The sequence below is a fragment of the Plasmodium gallinaceum genome (genome assembly GCF_900005855.1).
Source record: "Plasmodium gallinaceum strain 8A genome assembly, contig: PGAL8A_v1_65, whole genome shotgun sequence".
NCBI classification, from domain to species: Eukaryota; Apicomplexa; class Aconoidasida; order Haemosporida; family Plasmodiidae; genus Plasmodium; species Plasmodium gallinaceum.
Window position 1 is genome coordinate 1,111,392 of NW_021628225.1, and position 16,278 is coordinate 1,127,669.

General features: G+C 18.0%; 2 protein-coding genes across 2 annotated transcripts; one reads left to right on the top strand and one right to left on the bottom strand.

The window, feature by feature from the left end:
* Positions 1-4,094: 4,094 nt before the first annotated feature.
* On the top strand, positions 4,095-12,827 carry PK4 (protein kinase PK4, putative; the record flags this gene model as incomplete). Its single annotated transcript, XM_028675117.1, has 1 exon — positions 4,095-12,827. The coding sequence occupies one exon, from the start codon at positions 4,095-4,097 to the stop codon at positions 12,825-12,827; it is 8,733 nt and encodes a 2,910-aa protein (XP_028526680.1).
* Positions 12,828-14,192: 1,365 nt separating this feature from the next.
* Positions 14,193-16,145, bottom strand: CEPT (choline/ethanolaminephosphotransferase, putative; the record flags this gene model as incomplete). Its single annotated transcript, XM_028675118.1, has 10 exons — positions 14,193-14,438; positions 14,658-14,752; positions 14,847-14,903; positions 15,002-15,072; positions 15,207-15,275; positions 15,394-15,479; positions 15,595-15,666; positions 15,759-15,797; positions 15,904-15,966; positions 16,050-16,145. Coding segments are annotated over 10 exons (894 nt in total), but the record flags the coding sequence as incomplete, so codon positions are not given.
* Between the last annotated feature and the right edge of the window lie 133 nt (positions 16,146-16,278).

Sequence of the window (16,278 nt, forward strand, 5' to 3'; positions counted from 1 at the left end):
CATAAGAATAATATATATTTATTTTTTTATTAATATGTTCTTTTGATTAAATAATTATCGGCAAAAAAAAAAAAAAAAAAAAAAAAAAAAAATTAAAAATTAAATTAAAAACAATTTATAATTTAATTAATTAAAAACATAAGACAAAAAACAAAAATAATCTGACCTATAAAATGCAGATGCCAAGTATGATGGGGATATTTTTAAGACATTTCTTAATGAATAAAGTATTTGAAAAAAACAAAATAGAATTAAACTACAGTTTTTTATACAAAATAATATGAACTGTTAACATACATAAAATTTAAATGAAGTTCATAAATTTCTGAATTTCAGATTAATAATAAATAAAAATTTTTAACATTTAAAAATAGAATAAATAAATAAAAATAAAAACAATGATTATATATTAAAATAGGCAATCTATATTTTGTGTGGAATATTAATATATTCACATATATAATCAATTTTTTAAAAATATAAAAAGTCTTTTTAATAATCTATGTATAGTTCATGTTATTTATAAAAAAATATTTATAGTTAAAACTTTAATTTTTTTTTTTTTTTCTGAACAGCCATGATAAAAATGCACATGATCAACAATTTTTTTTTTTTTTTTTTAAAGTTGGCGCACCATTTTTTTAATTTTTAACTTTTAGAAAATTACAAGTTATGTATGAATAAAATATAGAAACTATTAAATAATTAAAATTATAAAATAAAAATTAGTAATGTACTTCTAATATTTAGAATTATATTAATTTTAAATATTGTATTCGTAGGTATTTCATGCGGAAAATTGTTTATTTTAAAAATTATAAATATATGTTAAATATATTTAATTTAAATATCTTAAGGTAATATGTTCCAAAAATAATTCGAAATTTTTTAATAATTTCTGTTTATTATATATATATACTCTTTATAATTAATTTTACACATTCTGGTGAATATAAATGTAAGAAAAAAAATAATATATTTTCTTTATGGATTTTAATACAAACAAATACGCAGGCTTTCTAAAATAACAACATCTCAAATATAATTTTTCCTACCGTTAATAATTATCTCTTTTTTATTATAATTTTAATTTAAAATATTTTGAATGAAAATAATTGTAAAGATTATTTTAACTTCTGAATTAACATGCTTATTTTTTTTTTTTTTTTAATATAATCTAAATGATTATTTAATTATATGAAGTTTCTGTAGAAATTCTTAGCATTTGAAAGTAAGATTTTTTTTTTTTTCAATGAATCTTTATTCTCATATTAAATGAAAAAAAAAATTTATTACTTCTATAATTTTATTTTGTTAGTCTATTTCTCTATTAAAGTTATAAAGATTTTTTTATTAAAATCTCCTTTTTTTACTTCTGAGTTAAGATATTACTAAAGAATTTTAAATAATTTATTCTATTCCGTATCATATATAATTTCATTCAGAATTAATCCTTCTATTAAAAGTTGAGGGCTTTTTTAATAACAGAAATACTTTTATAAAATTTCAAGATATATATATCGCAATATATTATTTATCTGTATAATTGTTACAATTTTTTAAAAAAAGACATTTGTTATTGAATTATTGCATGTAATTTTTTTTTGTAATGTGATATTGTAAATTATTGAAAAATGCTGATTAATATTTTAATATAGCACCACAAAATACACTATCTTGTATAATGCTTATAATGATTCATATGCAGTTTACATTTGGTATATTATTAAAAGATTTCTTTTTATTTTTTCTTTAATTTTAATACTTATCATTATTTTTTAATATGCTATTTTTCTATTTTTATTAAGAAAAAACTAACAATTTAATATTTTTTTTTATTTTTGACAATCTAAAATATACAAATATGCATAATATAACTGAAATTTAAAATAAATAAATTGGGTATTTGTCAAAGGAACATATTGAATTTTATTTACAACACTTTATAAAAACATTATTACTAAAATATAAATATATTAATTAGTGTTTTATATCTTAGATTTTTATAAAAATTTAATACTCTAAAAAATAAAAAAAAAAAAAAAAAAGAAATAAACATATTTTATGTAAATATATTAAAAAATTGAATTCATATATATGTTATAAATTATATGCTTTATTAAGAAGTATGCATTAAAATAAAATACTAGAGATTAATATAACACTCACTAAAATATTTTGTGGATTTTTTAATAAAATAAAAATTTTAGAATTTTCTATTACAGTTCTTTTATCATATATATATAAGTAAAAATATATATTTATTCCATTAAAATTTTCATTTCTATGATTCAATAATTATGAATATTAAAAATATAAAGTTAAATAAAATATTATATTTCGGTTTTATATATAAAAAAAAGAATTACAAACCTAAAAAGTAATTTTTAGTATGCTTATTATTTATAAAATTAGGAGTATACATAATTTTATATTTTTATGTTTTCATTAAATAATTAATTTGTCATTCAAATAATATCCTGTAAAGTGTATTGAATAAATGATCAAGAAAAAATAACATATTAAATGGAAAAAAAAAATTTTTTAGATATTCTATTTTTTTTATATACCAAAAGGAAATGTAGAAAACTATTTTTTTAATTATACAAATATTTACTTCATTAAACTAAATATATATATATATATATATATATATATATATATATATTTTTCCTTTTTTTTGGTATTTAAAACGTATTTAAATGTTTCCATAATATAAAATAAAACCAAACATTTTAAATTTTCCTTAATTCTATAAAAAAGAAAATTTTTTAAATAACGTAATACTGCAATTTATTCTAAAAATATTTTCGCATATAAACTTTTCTATATAAAATTTTTCTTTTTCCATTTTCAATGAATAGTATTGAGAATTTTTATTATAAGTTAAAGTTTGACATTTTACCATAAGAAAAATTAAAGAAATGTGCAAAATAAAAAAAATGTATTAATCCATAGGAGATACATTTAGAAAAAAAAAAAAAAGTAACAAAGAAATATTTTATTGATAATAAATTTTCAACATATAATTTCTCGAGAAAAATAAGCATTTCGCTAAAGCCATTTCAGTACAAATTTTAAATAAAAAAAAGATAATTTCGCATAAATATTATATATTCCTTTTTAAATGTCCTCTAAAAATAAAATTTTTAAAATCAAAAGATTTTTTTTCTTTATTTAAAATATATATACAAGAGGAATAAATATTTAATTTGTATTTTTAAAAAAAAAATAGTTTCTAAGAAATATTTTTACATTCCTATCTAATTTTTAATTAAAAACTCACTTAACGTATTTTTTGAAAAAATAACTTTTTTTTAAATAGATTTTTATATTTTGATCCAAAAAGAAAAGTCATATGGAGAGTTTGAAATATTTATTATTATATTTTGAAATTTTAACAGAAATTGCATTAAAAAATTTAAGAATGTGTAAATATAAAATATAAAAAGTACTTAAAAAAAAACACTAAAAATCTTTTAAATTCATTTATTTTCAACAAGCTTAATGCATTTAAAAAAAAAAAAAAAAAATTTAATTTTTATATAATTTTTAAATTAAAAAAAAAAAAAAAATAAATTATTTGACTTAGGGTATTTATTTAAAATTGTAAAATTATTCAAATGTAGCATAACTAATGTATTTATCTTTTTTTTTTTTTTTTTTGTTGTTTTCTATATTAATAATGAATTATTTTTTTATGTGCCAAAATCTAAATAAAAAAAAATATATACATGTATTTTTATATGTATATATATTGTGGATATTATTTAAATGATATATTTTGCAAAAAATATAAAGAATTTTTTTTTTTTTTAATGACATATATTCCACTTTTTCTGAAGATTTCTTTTATAATTTATTTTTTTCCTTTTTAATATGCTTATATATATGTTTTTAAATAGAAATATGCAGGAATAAACAATAGTTTATTTACATATATTTTTTTTCTTTATTTTAATTTTTTGTCTCAATAATATTAATGCACAGGGAGTCTGATAATAAGATAAATTTTATTAAAATTATTGAAAGGATTAAATATATTTAGTAACAGGAAAGTTACGAAGAAATTAAAGAACTTTTTTTCAAAAGATATGAAAGAATTTGAAGAAGAACATACATTAAATAGAAAGGTTACAAGAACAATAAAAAATCTGATAAAAATAGGATCAAATATTTATCATAAATTAAATATTTTATTTTATAATTTTCTCATATTTTGGAATTATGTTTTGTGCTTCTTAAAAAATATTTTCTCATTTTTCAAAAGTTACTCGACGTTTGTTTGTTTGTTTGTTTTTTTTTTTTATATATCAGTTAAATTATATTTATATTTCATTTTGACAAATTCATTTTTTTTAAGATATTTAAATCAGCCTTTAATAATTAACATAGATGCACTATATATTATAAATGAAATAAAAAATCAAAATATTTACAAAGACATTTCTTCTAACCCTATTATTCTAGAAGAAGATTTATATAGAAATTTTTTTAAACAATTTATAAATAACAATGAGAACAAAAAAGATAAATTATCGTTTGACAAATTAATTCAACATGACAGCAAAAAAGTAATAAACAAGTTCATTTACAAAAAAAATTATTTAGATAAATATTACTTTCATATATTAAGACAAACATTAGAAAATTACAGATATTTATTAACAAAAACAGTTAAATTATATGAAATATACATAACGGAATTTCACAATTTTTTACAACATTTTATATTAATTAATGAAAATATAAATAAGAAAGAGTATAAGAATAAGGATTTATTATTAAAAAATATTGAATTTGAAAATAGTGTAATAAAAGAAAGGAGAAGAAAATATGCTTATATAAATATAAAACATTTTTTATTTGTTAATAATTATTGTGCTACCAAGTTTGATAAAAAGGGAGATTTAATATACATAATTTACAACAATTTTTTTAAAAAATCCTTTCTTCCAAATTCGTACATATTTGTTGATATATTTGTATTTTATAATTTGTTAAAATTTTATGTAATATGCACATTAGTATATTGCAGAAAAAAAATTCATATAAAAAAAAAAAATATTATTTATATTGGTTGGGATTTAAAAGCAAATAATGAAAAGAGATATGATAAAAAAATACATAAACAAGTTTATTATAACAATTTAAAATTTATTAAAATACCTAAAATTGAAAATATATATAAAAATTGTAAGTTCTCTTCGTTTTATATAAGAAATTGTTTATGTACTTTTAATATAAACAAAATTAATATGTGTAATATAGCAAAAAGTATTAATTTTTGCGGAAATAAAGAAATTTTCTTCGTAGACAAAATTAATTATAAATATATATTTAATTTATTTGTTACAAATTTATTATGGAATGAAGACACTTTTTTATTGAAATATCTAAAAAATTATAATCAAATAAATCTTTTGAATGAAGATTATTTAAATTTTATAACTATCTTAAATAACGAGGAGAAGCACACCAACAAAGTATTGAATACATTTTTTGGATATTTTAAGTTTTTTCTTTTAAACGCTTTCAGATGTATTTTCAGAAAAATAGAAAGTATATATATTTATTTTTTTTGTCACATACTTTTTATATGTTTTTTAAAATATATTTTCTTATTTACATATATAAGAAAAGAGTGTTTTTTAGAGAAATTTCATAATTTTTTGAATAATATTCTATCTAACGATACAATATTATTTAGTATGATCAAATATACTAATAATAAACATGAGAATAAAAATAGCAAAATGGATTGTTATAACTCCTTAGATAAAAAAAACAAATTATATAAGAATCAATTTTATGACGAAAGAGTAGTTTTTAGGAATAAAAGTGTTGATGATTCTTTTGAGAATATGGATTTAAATATTAACAAATATAGTCGTAAAATACAATTTAAGAAAATAAATAAAAGTAAAAATAAAAATAAAGAACTTGCAACTGATGATAATGTAAAAAAGAAAGTTAATGGAAAATCTATAAAAAATTATATTATTTTCAAGAGAATTAATGAAATGATTATAAAAAATATAAAAAATATATATGAGAAGATTGCAAGTATTGAAAGATTAACAAACATTAATAATTATATTGATATAAAAGAAAAATTGAAAAAATTTTATGAAGGAAGCGATAAAAACTGTATATATGATTTATTCGATGAAAATAAATTTGTTAATAATATATCATCTAGCATTATCAGCAATATGATACATGGTAAAAAAAACAATAATAATATAAATGAAAATTTCTATAAAATTCCATTGAATACTTACGGTAACGAATATGAATATTGTAACGATTACAAATATACATTAAATACAGAATGTGTCCCTTATTATCAAAATAATACATATGATGATCAGAATTTCCATAATGAAGTAGATAACAGATATAATTCAGTTGATAAAATAAGAAGATTGGTAACATTAAAAAATGAATTATCTTCATTTAGTAATATGATTAATACTTCATTAATGAAGAAGAATAAAGTTTATAAAAGAATATTGAGCGAAGAAAATAGCAGTGATCTTTTTAGAAGTAAAATTATAAATGATAAGGAAAATGATAAAACAATAGATAGAGTTAGAAATAACTTATATGAAAATTATAATGAAAGCAATAGAAATAATGGATCATATTTTTTTAATATAAAAGAAATAAAAGATGTATCTAATGTTGAAAAAAGTAAAAGTTTCTTTATGTGTAAAAAAAAAGAAAACAATTTTTTTAATTTTGATTTAAGTTGTACAAATGATAAGGAAAATATACTTCGAGATGATATAATAATGTTTAATGAAAAAAATTTAAATGATAATTTAGAGATTTTTATGAACGATGATTTTACTACTAATAATAGTTTAGAGAATAAAAATATATTATTTCCATATAAAGAAATTAGAGATATAAATAAAAACGACATGAATATAACAGAGTATTATAGAGATAAATATTTTTATGGACAATATAAATATGATGCCTCTCATTATATTTATGACTTAATAGTATTAGATATATCTGGGTATATATATAAAATTTCAACTGATGGGAATTATTATTGGAAATATAAAATTGTAAAAAATATACATAATTATTTAAATTTTTATGAGAATGAAAAAGAAGAAAAATATTGCAAAACAATAAAAAATGAAGGTGAAAATAATGAACTAAAATTAAGGCCTTTGAAAAGTCTACACTATCGTAAATACTTAAATTTATCAGCAGACAATTCTCACAATAATGCATGTTTAAAGGATGATGAAAAAAGTATTGTTAAAAAAATTATTAACAACAATATACAAACAAAAATTAATTATAAGAAATTAAAAAAAAATAAAAATATAACTAAACGATTAATATCAAATTATAATGGAAATTTGTATTATGTTAATGAAAATAATGAGGCAATACCATTAAATATAAATATTAAAGATGTTGTAAATAATTCTCCATTCAAGTCACCTCTTTTTCCACATATAGTATTCATAGGATCTAGGTATTCTAGTGTGATTAATTTAGATTATGATACTGGGGATGTAATAAGAAAATATGATAATAACTTTAATAATATATCAAAAAAAAAAAAGGGAAATAATATATCTAACAAGAATGAGAGGCATGCAGAAAATATTTCAGAAAAAAGAAAAAATGTTTTAACAAATGAGTATTTAGATATTTGTGGTAATAAATCAACTGGATTAAAATATAAAAGTAATATCAATCAGAAAGATATTTCAATTGATGAAGAAAGTGTACTTGAATATTATTCTGATGATGAAAATAATCAAGAAGATTCTCCAAATATACTAAATGATTGTAACACAAAAAATGATACATATAAATATTTATCAATAAGAAAAAAAAATAGCAGTAAATATAAATTATCAAATGGATCTCACAAATTAAAGAAAAGAAAAAATTTGATTAAAAATTTTTTTATGAGATTATATAAAAGGAGTTTATTAAGTAGATACTCATATTATAATAATTTTAAAATAATAAGAAACAGAAAAAGAAATGAAAAAAAGAAAAGAAAAAAAAGACAATTACAAATAAGTATAGTTAAATGGATTATAAAAGCAGTTGATGAGAATTCCTTAAAAAAAAAATGGATAACCACGTGGGTTGATGTTGGATCTATTTTTATAACAGATAGTCATAAGAGGGATATGTCATTTATTAATTCCTTAATAGAAGTTGTAGGAAATAAGTTGATATTACGACCAATGGAAAATAATAAAATGAAAAATACTTATAGTGTTTCAAAGAATGCAAATAATAATGTTCATGATGAAGTACAAAATTTTGAGAAAAATTATATTAACAATGTAGAAGATGAAAATAAAGAAAAAAAGGAAATGAACAAAATAAACTCAAATGTAAAATCAAAAAATTTTATTTTTTCAGAGTCAATATCATCTGTCTTTGCAGTAAAATATAAAAACTCATCTCATATTCTTACTTTAGATTTAATAATGAAGCAAAATATAAATTTGTTATCAGAGTTTGATAATTTAAAAAGTTTCACTTATAATCCAATTAATTTTAAGAAATCAAGCACTCTTTTTTTACCTCTGGCTAATGATATCTCAAAAAATAACGAAAGTGCATCTTGCAACTTTGATGAAAATATAATATATGGAAAAAAATTACTACACAGATTGAATAACATATCTGTAAATATAACTTCTATTGAAAATGATATAAAATATCTTTTATCAAATATTATATTTATTTATGACAAACATAAAAAGATACCTATAGATTATATATATGAGATGCAAAATTTAATACATGAATATCACAAAACAAAACAAAAATTCTTATTTTATTTGCCAGGGACAATGAATAAAAAATATTTAAGTTATCCTTATAATTCAAAAAATGAAGGAACTACTCATTTATGTGAATACATAAATAAATTCATTGATTTGTATTTTGAAGAAAATGAAATATGTTTTGATTACTGTTCCATGTTGAATATATGGGACAAAATATTTAATAATTATGTTACTGATGATGATTGCTTACTACTATCAAATTTATATAGAGTTGTTCAAAATGCTTTTGCTTATAATAACAAAGAATTTAATTATTTAAATGAGAATAATACATTATCAAATAATGAACATTTTTTAGTTAAAAAACGAAAAAAGACTGTTGTTGGTTCAAGAAATCAAGAATTAAAAGAATACTCTTCTATAAAAAACAAAAAAGGGTGGTATTGGAATATGCTATATACAATTATTCTAATATTCGCTTTTCCATTTTTATTTATTTATAGAATATTCAAAAAAAAAAAAAGTAATGAAGATAAGGTAATAATAAAAAAAAAAAGATTAAGTGATTATGATGAAAATACATGTGATGAATTAGATATGAAATATAATTTATTATATGAAGATAAGTTAAAATTCAAAAATATTATTAGAGAAAACAGGGATATTGATATTCCAAAAATAGAGTTAGATACAAATATTAAAACGAATAATGACAAAAAACATGGATCTACAGAGCAACCAACCTTAATTGATATACTAGCAAGACATGCAAGAGATACTAATGATAGTAGTTATTATGAATTTAATGGGAGTATATCTAATTTATTACCATTGCATTATGGAAGAGAAACTGAATATAGTTTACATAATATTTTGAATATGAAATCAAGTAAGACAAAATCTAGTGAAACAATAAAATCAGATATTATTGGTAAGAAAATGTTCCACATGCATAGAAGAAGAGCTGCCTCACAAGATATAACAAATAAATATTCATTTATAGTAAAAAAAAAAATTCGTAGTAATTATAAATTGGGAAATAAAAATTATAAAAAGAATTATACAGATAATGAAAAAGATAAGAAATATAATCGGTTAAAAGAAAAACAGGTTAATGAGAAAATTTTTGATAAAAATGATTTCCTTAGCTTTTTAACTAATTTTAATAAAAAATTTATGAAAAAAAATTCACAAGTAGATCATCTGGTAAAAATTAACAAAACAACAATTAGTAATTACGATTATAATAGTAATAGTGAGGAGAATTTGAGCGATTCTGAGAAAAGAAATAAATATATAAATAGTGATAATGAAAATAAAATTAACCTAAATAAAAAACATACAGCAAAGAAGTATACTACAGAAGAAAATCAAACGAATGAAGAGAAAAAAAATAAAAAAAGGAATTCCAAAGATATTGAAAATGGTTTTATTAATACAGGTAAGCAAAATAATCATATTAAGAATAAAATAGAAAGTATGGTAATTAATAATAATGAAAAAATAAATAATAAAAGTTCAAGTGCAAGAAATTTGTCCTTAATTAAAACGTCTCATATCCCATATGATGAACCTTTAGCTGATTTTTTAGAAAATGGAAGATTTATGAGGACATTTGAAAATATTTCATTGATAGGACAGGGTGGTTTTGGTTCAGTTTATAAAGTATCACACAGACTTGAACCAGGTTCTCCAACATATGCAGTAAAATTTATTTTTTTAAAAGTAAGCTCATTAGATAACGTTAGTTCAAGAAGATATTTTCGTGAGATAGCAGCAAATAGAGATATATATAGTAAACATGTTGTTCGTTATTATACTTGGTGGTGTGAAGAACCTCAATTTTTACCAATGCATGTAATTCCTAAAGAAATCCAAAATTTAGTTAAAAAGAACAAAGATTCTTTTAAAAAGCATTATGTTAAAAATAAAAAAAATAATAATCTTAGTGACAGTTATGAAAAAATGAAAGCATGGGAAACAGAAGGAAATGATTTAAAAAATTATAAGAAAATTATTAAAAACAAAAATGGAGATAATTTAAAGTTTTTTAGTGATAATGAATTAAATTCTAAAAAAAGATCTAATAAAAAGAAGAGGATTTTAACAGAGAAAAGTTTTTCAGATAATTTAGATAAAAATATAAATATTAAAACAAAAAAAAAAAAAAAAAAGAAAAAAGGGAAAAAATTCAAGTACGAAGAAAAACAAAATTACGATGTTATTGGTCCAAATGAAAAATATTCAACCTTGCATGAGAAAAATAATTCTATATGTTTTGCATCATGTTTTCAAGAATATGATCCTTTTGACAATGGATATTTAAGTGAAGGAAATAGAGACCTAATTGTTTTTGCAGAAAATGAAGAAGGTATTGTTTGTAATAATAGTCAGATAGCAAACCATGAAAATGATCCAGATAATAAAAAAAATAAGAATAATATCACAGACACAAATAAAAATTCTGATAATATAGAAGTATATAAACCTGATGAAAGAACAAGCCATTTGAAACATAACAATCCTGATGAAAATATTAAATTTAATGTAAATGATAATATTGTAAATAAAAAATATTATGATAAAACAAATGCACAGAGTAGTAATGCTAATACTTTATTACAAAAGTGTAATATAGAGGAGCGTAGTATAAATTTTTCTTTACAAAATGACCATATTGAAGATAATAAAGAATCTGATATATATGAAAAATTACATAAAAAAACAAAGGATAATTATAAAAATGCTTCTCATGTAAAAAATGAAAAATTTCTTAATATAAAAAAAAAAGAAGAAACAAATAACAAAAATAAAGAAAAAGATAAAGAATATAAAGAATTAGGAAATCAAAATGGAAATTATGATAAAATAAGGAATTATAAAAAAAAAAAGGTTGGTCCTGAATTTTCAATAGTCTTATTATTGCAAATGGAATTGTGTAAAGGTTATACACTTCGTAAATGGCTAGATAGATCAACGAGAAGTGATAAACCATTACATTTTACTTATTGTGACAAAAATATGAATCATCCTTTAGAATTTGATTTATTTAAGCAATTAATTAAGGGTTTAAAAGATATTCATTCAACTTGCTTTATTCATAGGGATTTAAAACCAGATAATATTTTTGTAGATCCAGATACTTATACTTTAAAAATAGGAGATTTAGGATTAGTTAGATTTATTGAAGAAAAAAAAAGAGAAAAAGATCTTAATAATAAAGATTCCACAAAAGATAATATATATACACAAATTAATCAAAATACCTTAACAAGTCAGATTTCTTTAAAAGGGCAAATCATAGGAACCCCAGGATATACAGCTCCAGAGGGAGGAGCTTTATGTGATGAAAAAGCAGATATTTATAGTGCAGCTTTGATATTACTAGAATTACTATGTCCTCGTTTTAACACTATAATGGAAAGATATAAAAGATTAAATGATTTTAGAAACTATTATACTGTACCAGATTATGTTAAAATTCATTTAAATCCTTGGTACATTTTAATGTTACAAATGTCTAAACCTAACCCAGCCGATCGACCATCAGCTTCAGATTTATATAGTAAAATAAAAGTATTATTAGATCCTCATTTAACTGATTTTGCTTTTAGTTTTAATGATGTTAATGTTGATAGTGAATGCAATTTGATTCCACGAAGTATAAATAATAATATTGATAATAATAACATTAATAATATTACTAATAATAACAATAATACTACTGATGATAACAATAATGTTACCAATAATAACAATAATACTGCTGATGATAACAATAATATTACTAATAATAACAATAATACTACTGATGATAACAATAATGTTACCAATAATAACAATAATACTGCTGATGATAACAATAATATTACTAATAATAACAATAATACTGCTGATGATAACAATAATATTACTAATAAGAACAGTGAGACAAAAACTATTAGAAGTAACTCTATAGATAATAACAAAAATAATTCAAATAATAATAATAATGATATTGTTTTGGTATATGGAGTAAAAAGTGAAAAATATAAATAATTTTTCATACTAATTTTTTTTTTTTTTTACTTTCTATTTTTAATTATTATACATATATATATTATATTTTGATTATCATAATTACATACTTAAAAAAAAAAAAAAAAAAAAAAAAAAAAGACATTTTTATTTTGAATAAAATGTTATATATTTACATATACTTTTATTTTATATTTCTCTATTTTATCATACAAAAGTGTCATTTTAAAACTTTTTTTTTTTAATTTAATTATGTATTATATGGACTTTAATTATTTATATATATATATCCTTTTTTTATCTAATAAATTATTTTAAATTTGAATCATTACCTTCTTAAATTTATCAGAAATAAATATTTATACATGTTTGTTTTTATTTTATCATATTTTAATTTTTATTATTATTTCACATATTATTTTATAGTTTATTAATTATTATTATATTTTTTTTTTTTTTTTATGAATATTATTTAATGTATATATTTCTACAACACTTAAAAACAATTGCACCAAAAAAAAAAAAAATAAAAAAATAAAATATAATAAAAAATAAATTGTCTTATATAAATTTATTAGAATAAGAAAAAAAAAAAAAATTAATTTTTTTTTTAGCATAAAAAAAAAAACCAAAATTTTTTTTAAAGAATTTTATATATATTTCAGTATATATAAAAAATATAATTTTCCTATAAAGTGTAAAATTTCTCTTTCATTTATAATTTTTCACTTTAGTTTTTTAAGCTTATTTTTTTACTTAAATTTTTTTAATTATATGTATTATTGCAACTTTTTTTTTTTTTCTTATAATTTTAGTTGTTTTTTTTTTATTAGAATTTTGCTAGATATTAATTCTTTTTATAAATTTTAAGTATTTTTTATTCAAATATTTCGAACACGAAATAATGTTATCATATTTCGAGTTAATGAATTATGAATTTATAATTAACATTATTCTATTAATAAATTATAAATTCTATTTTTTGTAAAAAAAAAAAAATAAAACTATTCAATATTTACTGCATTTCATGATAACATCATAGTTATTTTTTCACAATATTTCCATATTTTATTTGATAATAAAATAAAACAAAAATGAAGATGTAATTGTAATTATTCAAATATATATGCATATATATAATTGTATTTATATCAACAAATAAAAATTAAGAAATATTTAAATAAAATGTGTATGCAACTTGTTTTTATTTTACAATTTATTTTTTTCTCTCTATAAAGCAGTGAAAATCATGAATAAAAAAAATTTAAAAGATAAAAATTAAAAATATATATATATATATATAAGTGTAATAAAAAATTAAAAATATCAAAACAAAAAATTGGAAAAAAAAAAGGTATATATTCAAATTTTATCATATAATATTTATTATTTTGTTTTAATCTTTTTGTTAAATAAAAAATTAATGTTGAGTTCTCTACAAACATTAGATATTATTGTATTAGCATAATCTAATAAATAAATTATAATAAATATCAACATACAACTTAATATAAATATATCTTTAAATATGAAGATAGTTAAGAACTGATAATTTGTTGATTGCTTTAATAATAATACAAGTATTGAAATATAATAAAATATCGTAGGTGAAGGAAATAATTCCATTTGAATCTAAAAGAAAAGGAAAAAATGTAAAGCATAAAAAAATATTTTTTATATATTTTTATAAATATATTCATTCTATTTTTTGTTACTAATAATATATTAGTAATGAATAATAATATAAAAATTTATTAATTTTCTAATAAATATATATAAAATTTATAAAAAGCTATAACATAGAAAAAAAAAAAGCCCTTATAATTAAAAGGCTTATAAAATAGGAATTACTTTTAAAACACTCGATAAATTCATATGTAAAGTATAAACACTTGAATACAAAGATATTATTAAGAAACATATTAGCTCATGCTTAACTGTTAAAGCTGAAAACAAAATAAAAAAAAAAAAAAAAAAAAAAAGTAAATGCTAATCTAATTTTTTTTACATATAAAAATTCTTTTTTTCTTAATTTTTTACGTGATTTATAGAAATAGTATTGTATAAAGACAAAAATATAAAATATTGCTAATTGGCCTATAAAAAGAAGAGAGAAATGTTATTATTAAAAAAAAAAAGAAATATATAAAAAATTTAAAAAATTATTGAAAACTTCTATAAATTTATAAAATAACTTAAAGCTTCTCTTTTTTTCTTCGCATGTTGCAATCCCATATATATACTTCTTGAAATTGTAAGCAAAATACTTAAAAAAAAAAAAAAAATAAATAAAATTAATTATATAATATATCATAATAAATATAATTATAAAAATGAATTTTAATTTTTTTTCTGAAAATATATAAATAGAATAATAAAATTATTTTATTTTTTAATTACAAAAAAGACACTGGAATTAATATAAGATAATTTAATTTTACACCTAACATATATTCACATAAAAATTTGCTAAGAAAAAAAAAAAAAAAAGATTTAAATAAAGAATTTAAGTTATTAACAATAAAAGATATATATATATATATATATATATATATAAATATATTTTTTTAATTTTTTAGTTAAAAACCGGATATTTTCTGGTAATATGTCATTGACAGTTGTATTAAATATTCCTACTCCTTTAATTCCACGTAATATGCAAATAGATATAACCTTGAAAAAAAAAAAAAAAAAAATATAAACAAATATATAAATAAATAAATATATATAATTTTTTAATTTTATTTTATTTTTTTATTTTATTTTTTTTAGTTTTTTTTTTTTTTACTATAACATGAGCTTCAGTTATTCCAAATCTCCCTATTGATGTGTTGTATACTCTTGTGTGATATTCTACCCACTTATTTAAAAGAAGAATATATTTATGAAAAAAAATAATATTATTATTATATATAATATTTATATTATATTTTATCAAATTTCTTGTAATACCGAAAATAAGTATGTTTGAAGTTGAATTGAGGATAACAACTAAAACATTTGTTTATAAAAAAAAAAAAAAAAAGAAGATATATTATTGATTATAATTTATTTGTTATATATTTTTTTTAAAATATTTATTTTAATTTAAATATACAATGTAGTAAATTAATCCTTTTGGTAAATCAGCCACTTTTCCAACAATAAAAATAAATAAAGACTTCAAAAAAGAAAAAAAAAAGTTATGCATAATTTAAATAAAAAAAAAAAGAAATAAAATAAAAATGATATAAAGAATTTTACTGATGTTATTGAGTCACATCCATGATCAAACAGTTGCCCTAATGGAGAACTCGTATTAGTTCTTCTTGCTTGTTTACCATCAATTGCATCGAATGTCTTTAAAAAAAAAGAAAAAAAAAAAAAAAAAATTTCTTTTTTTTTTTATGAAAAATAGTAAAATATAAAAAAGTGAAATACTATGAAAATTTAAAAAAAAAAAAATGAAAAAAAAAAAAAAAAAAAAAAAAAA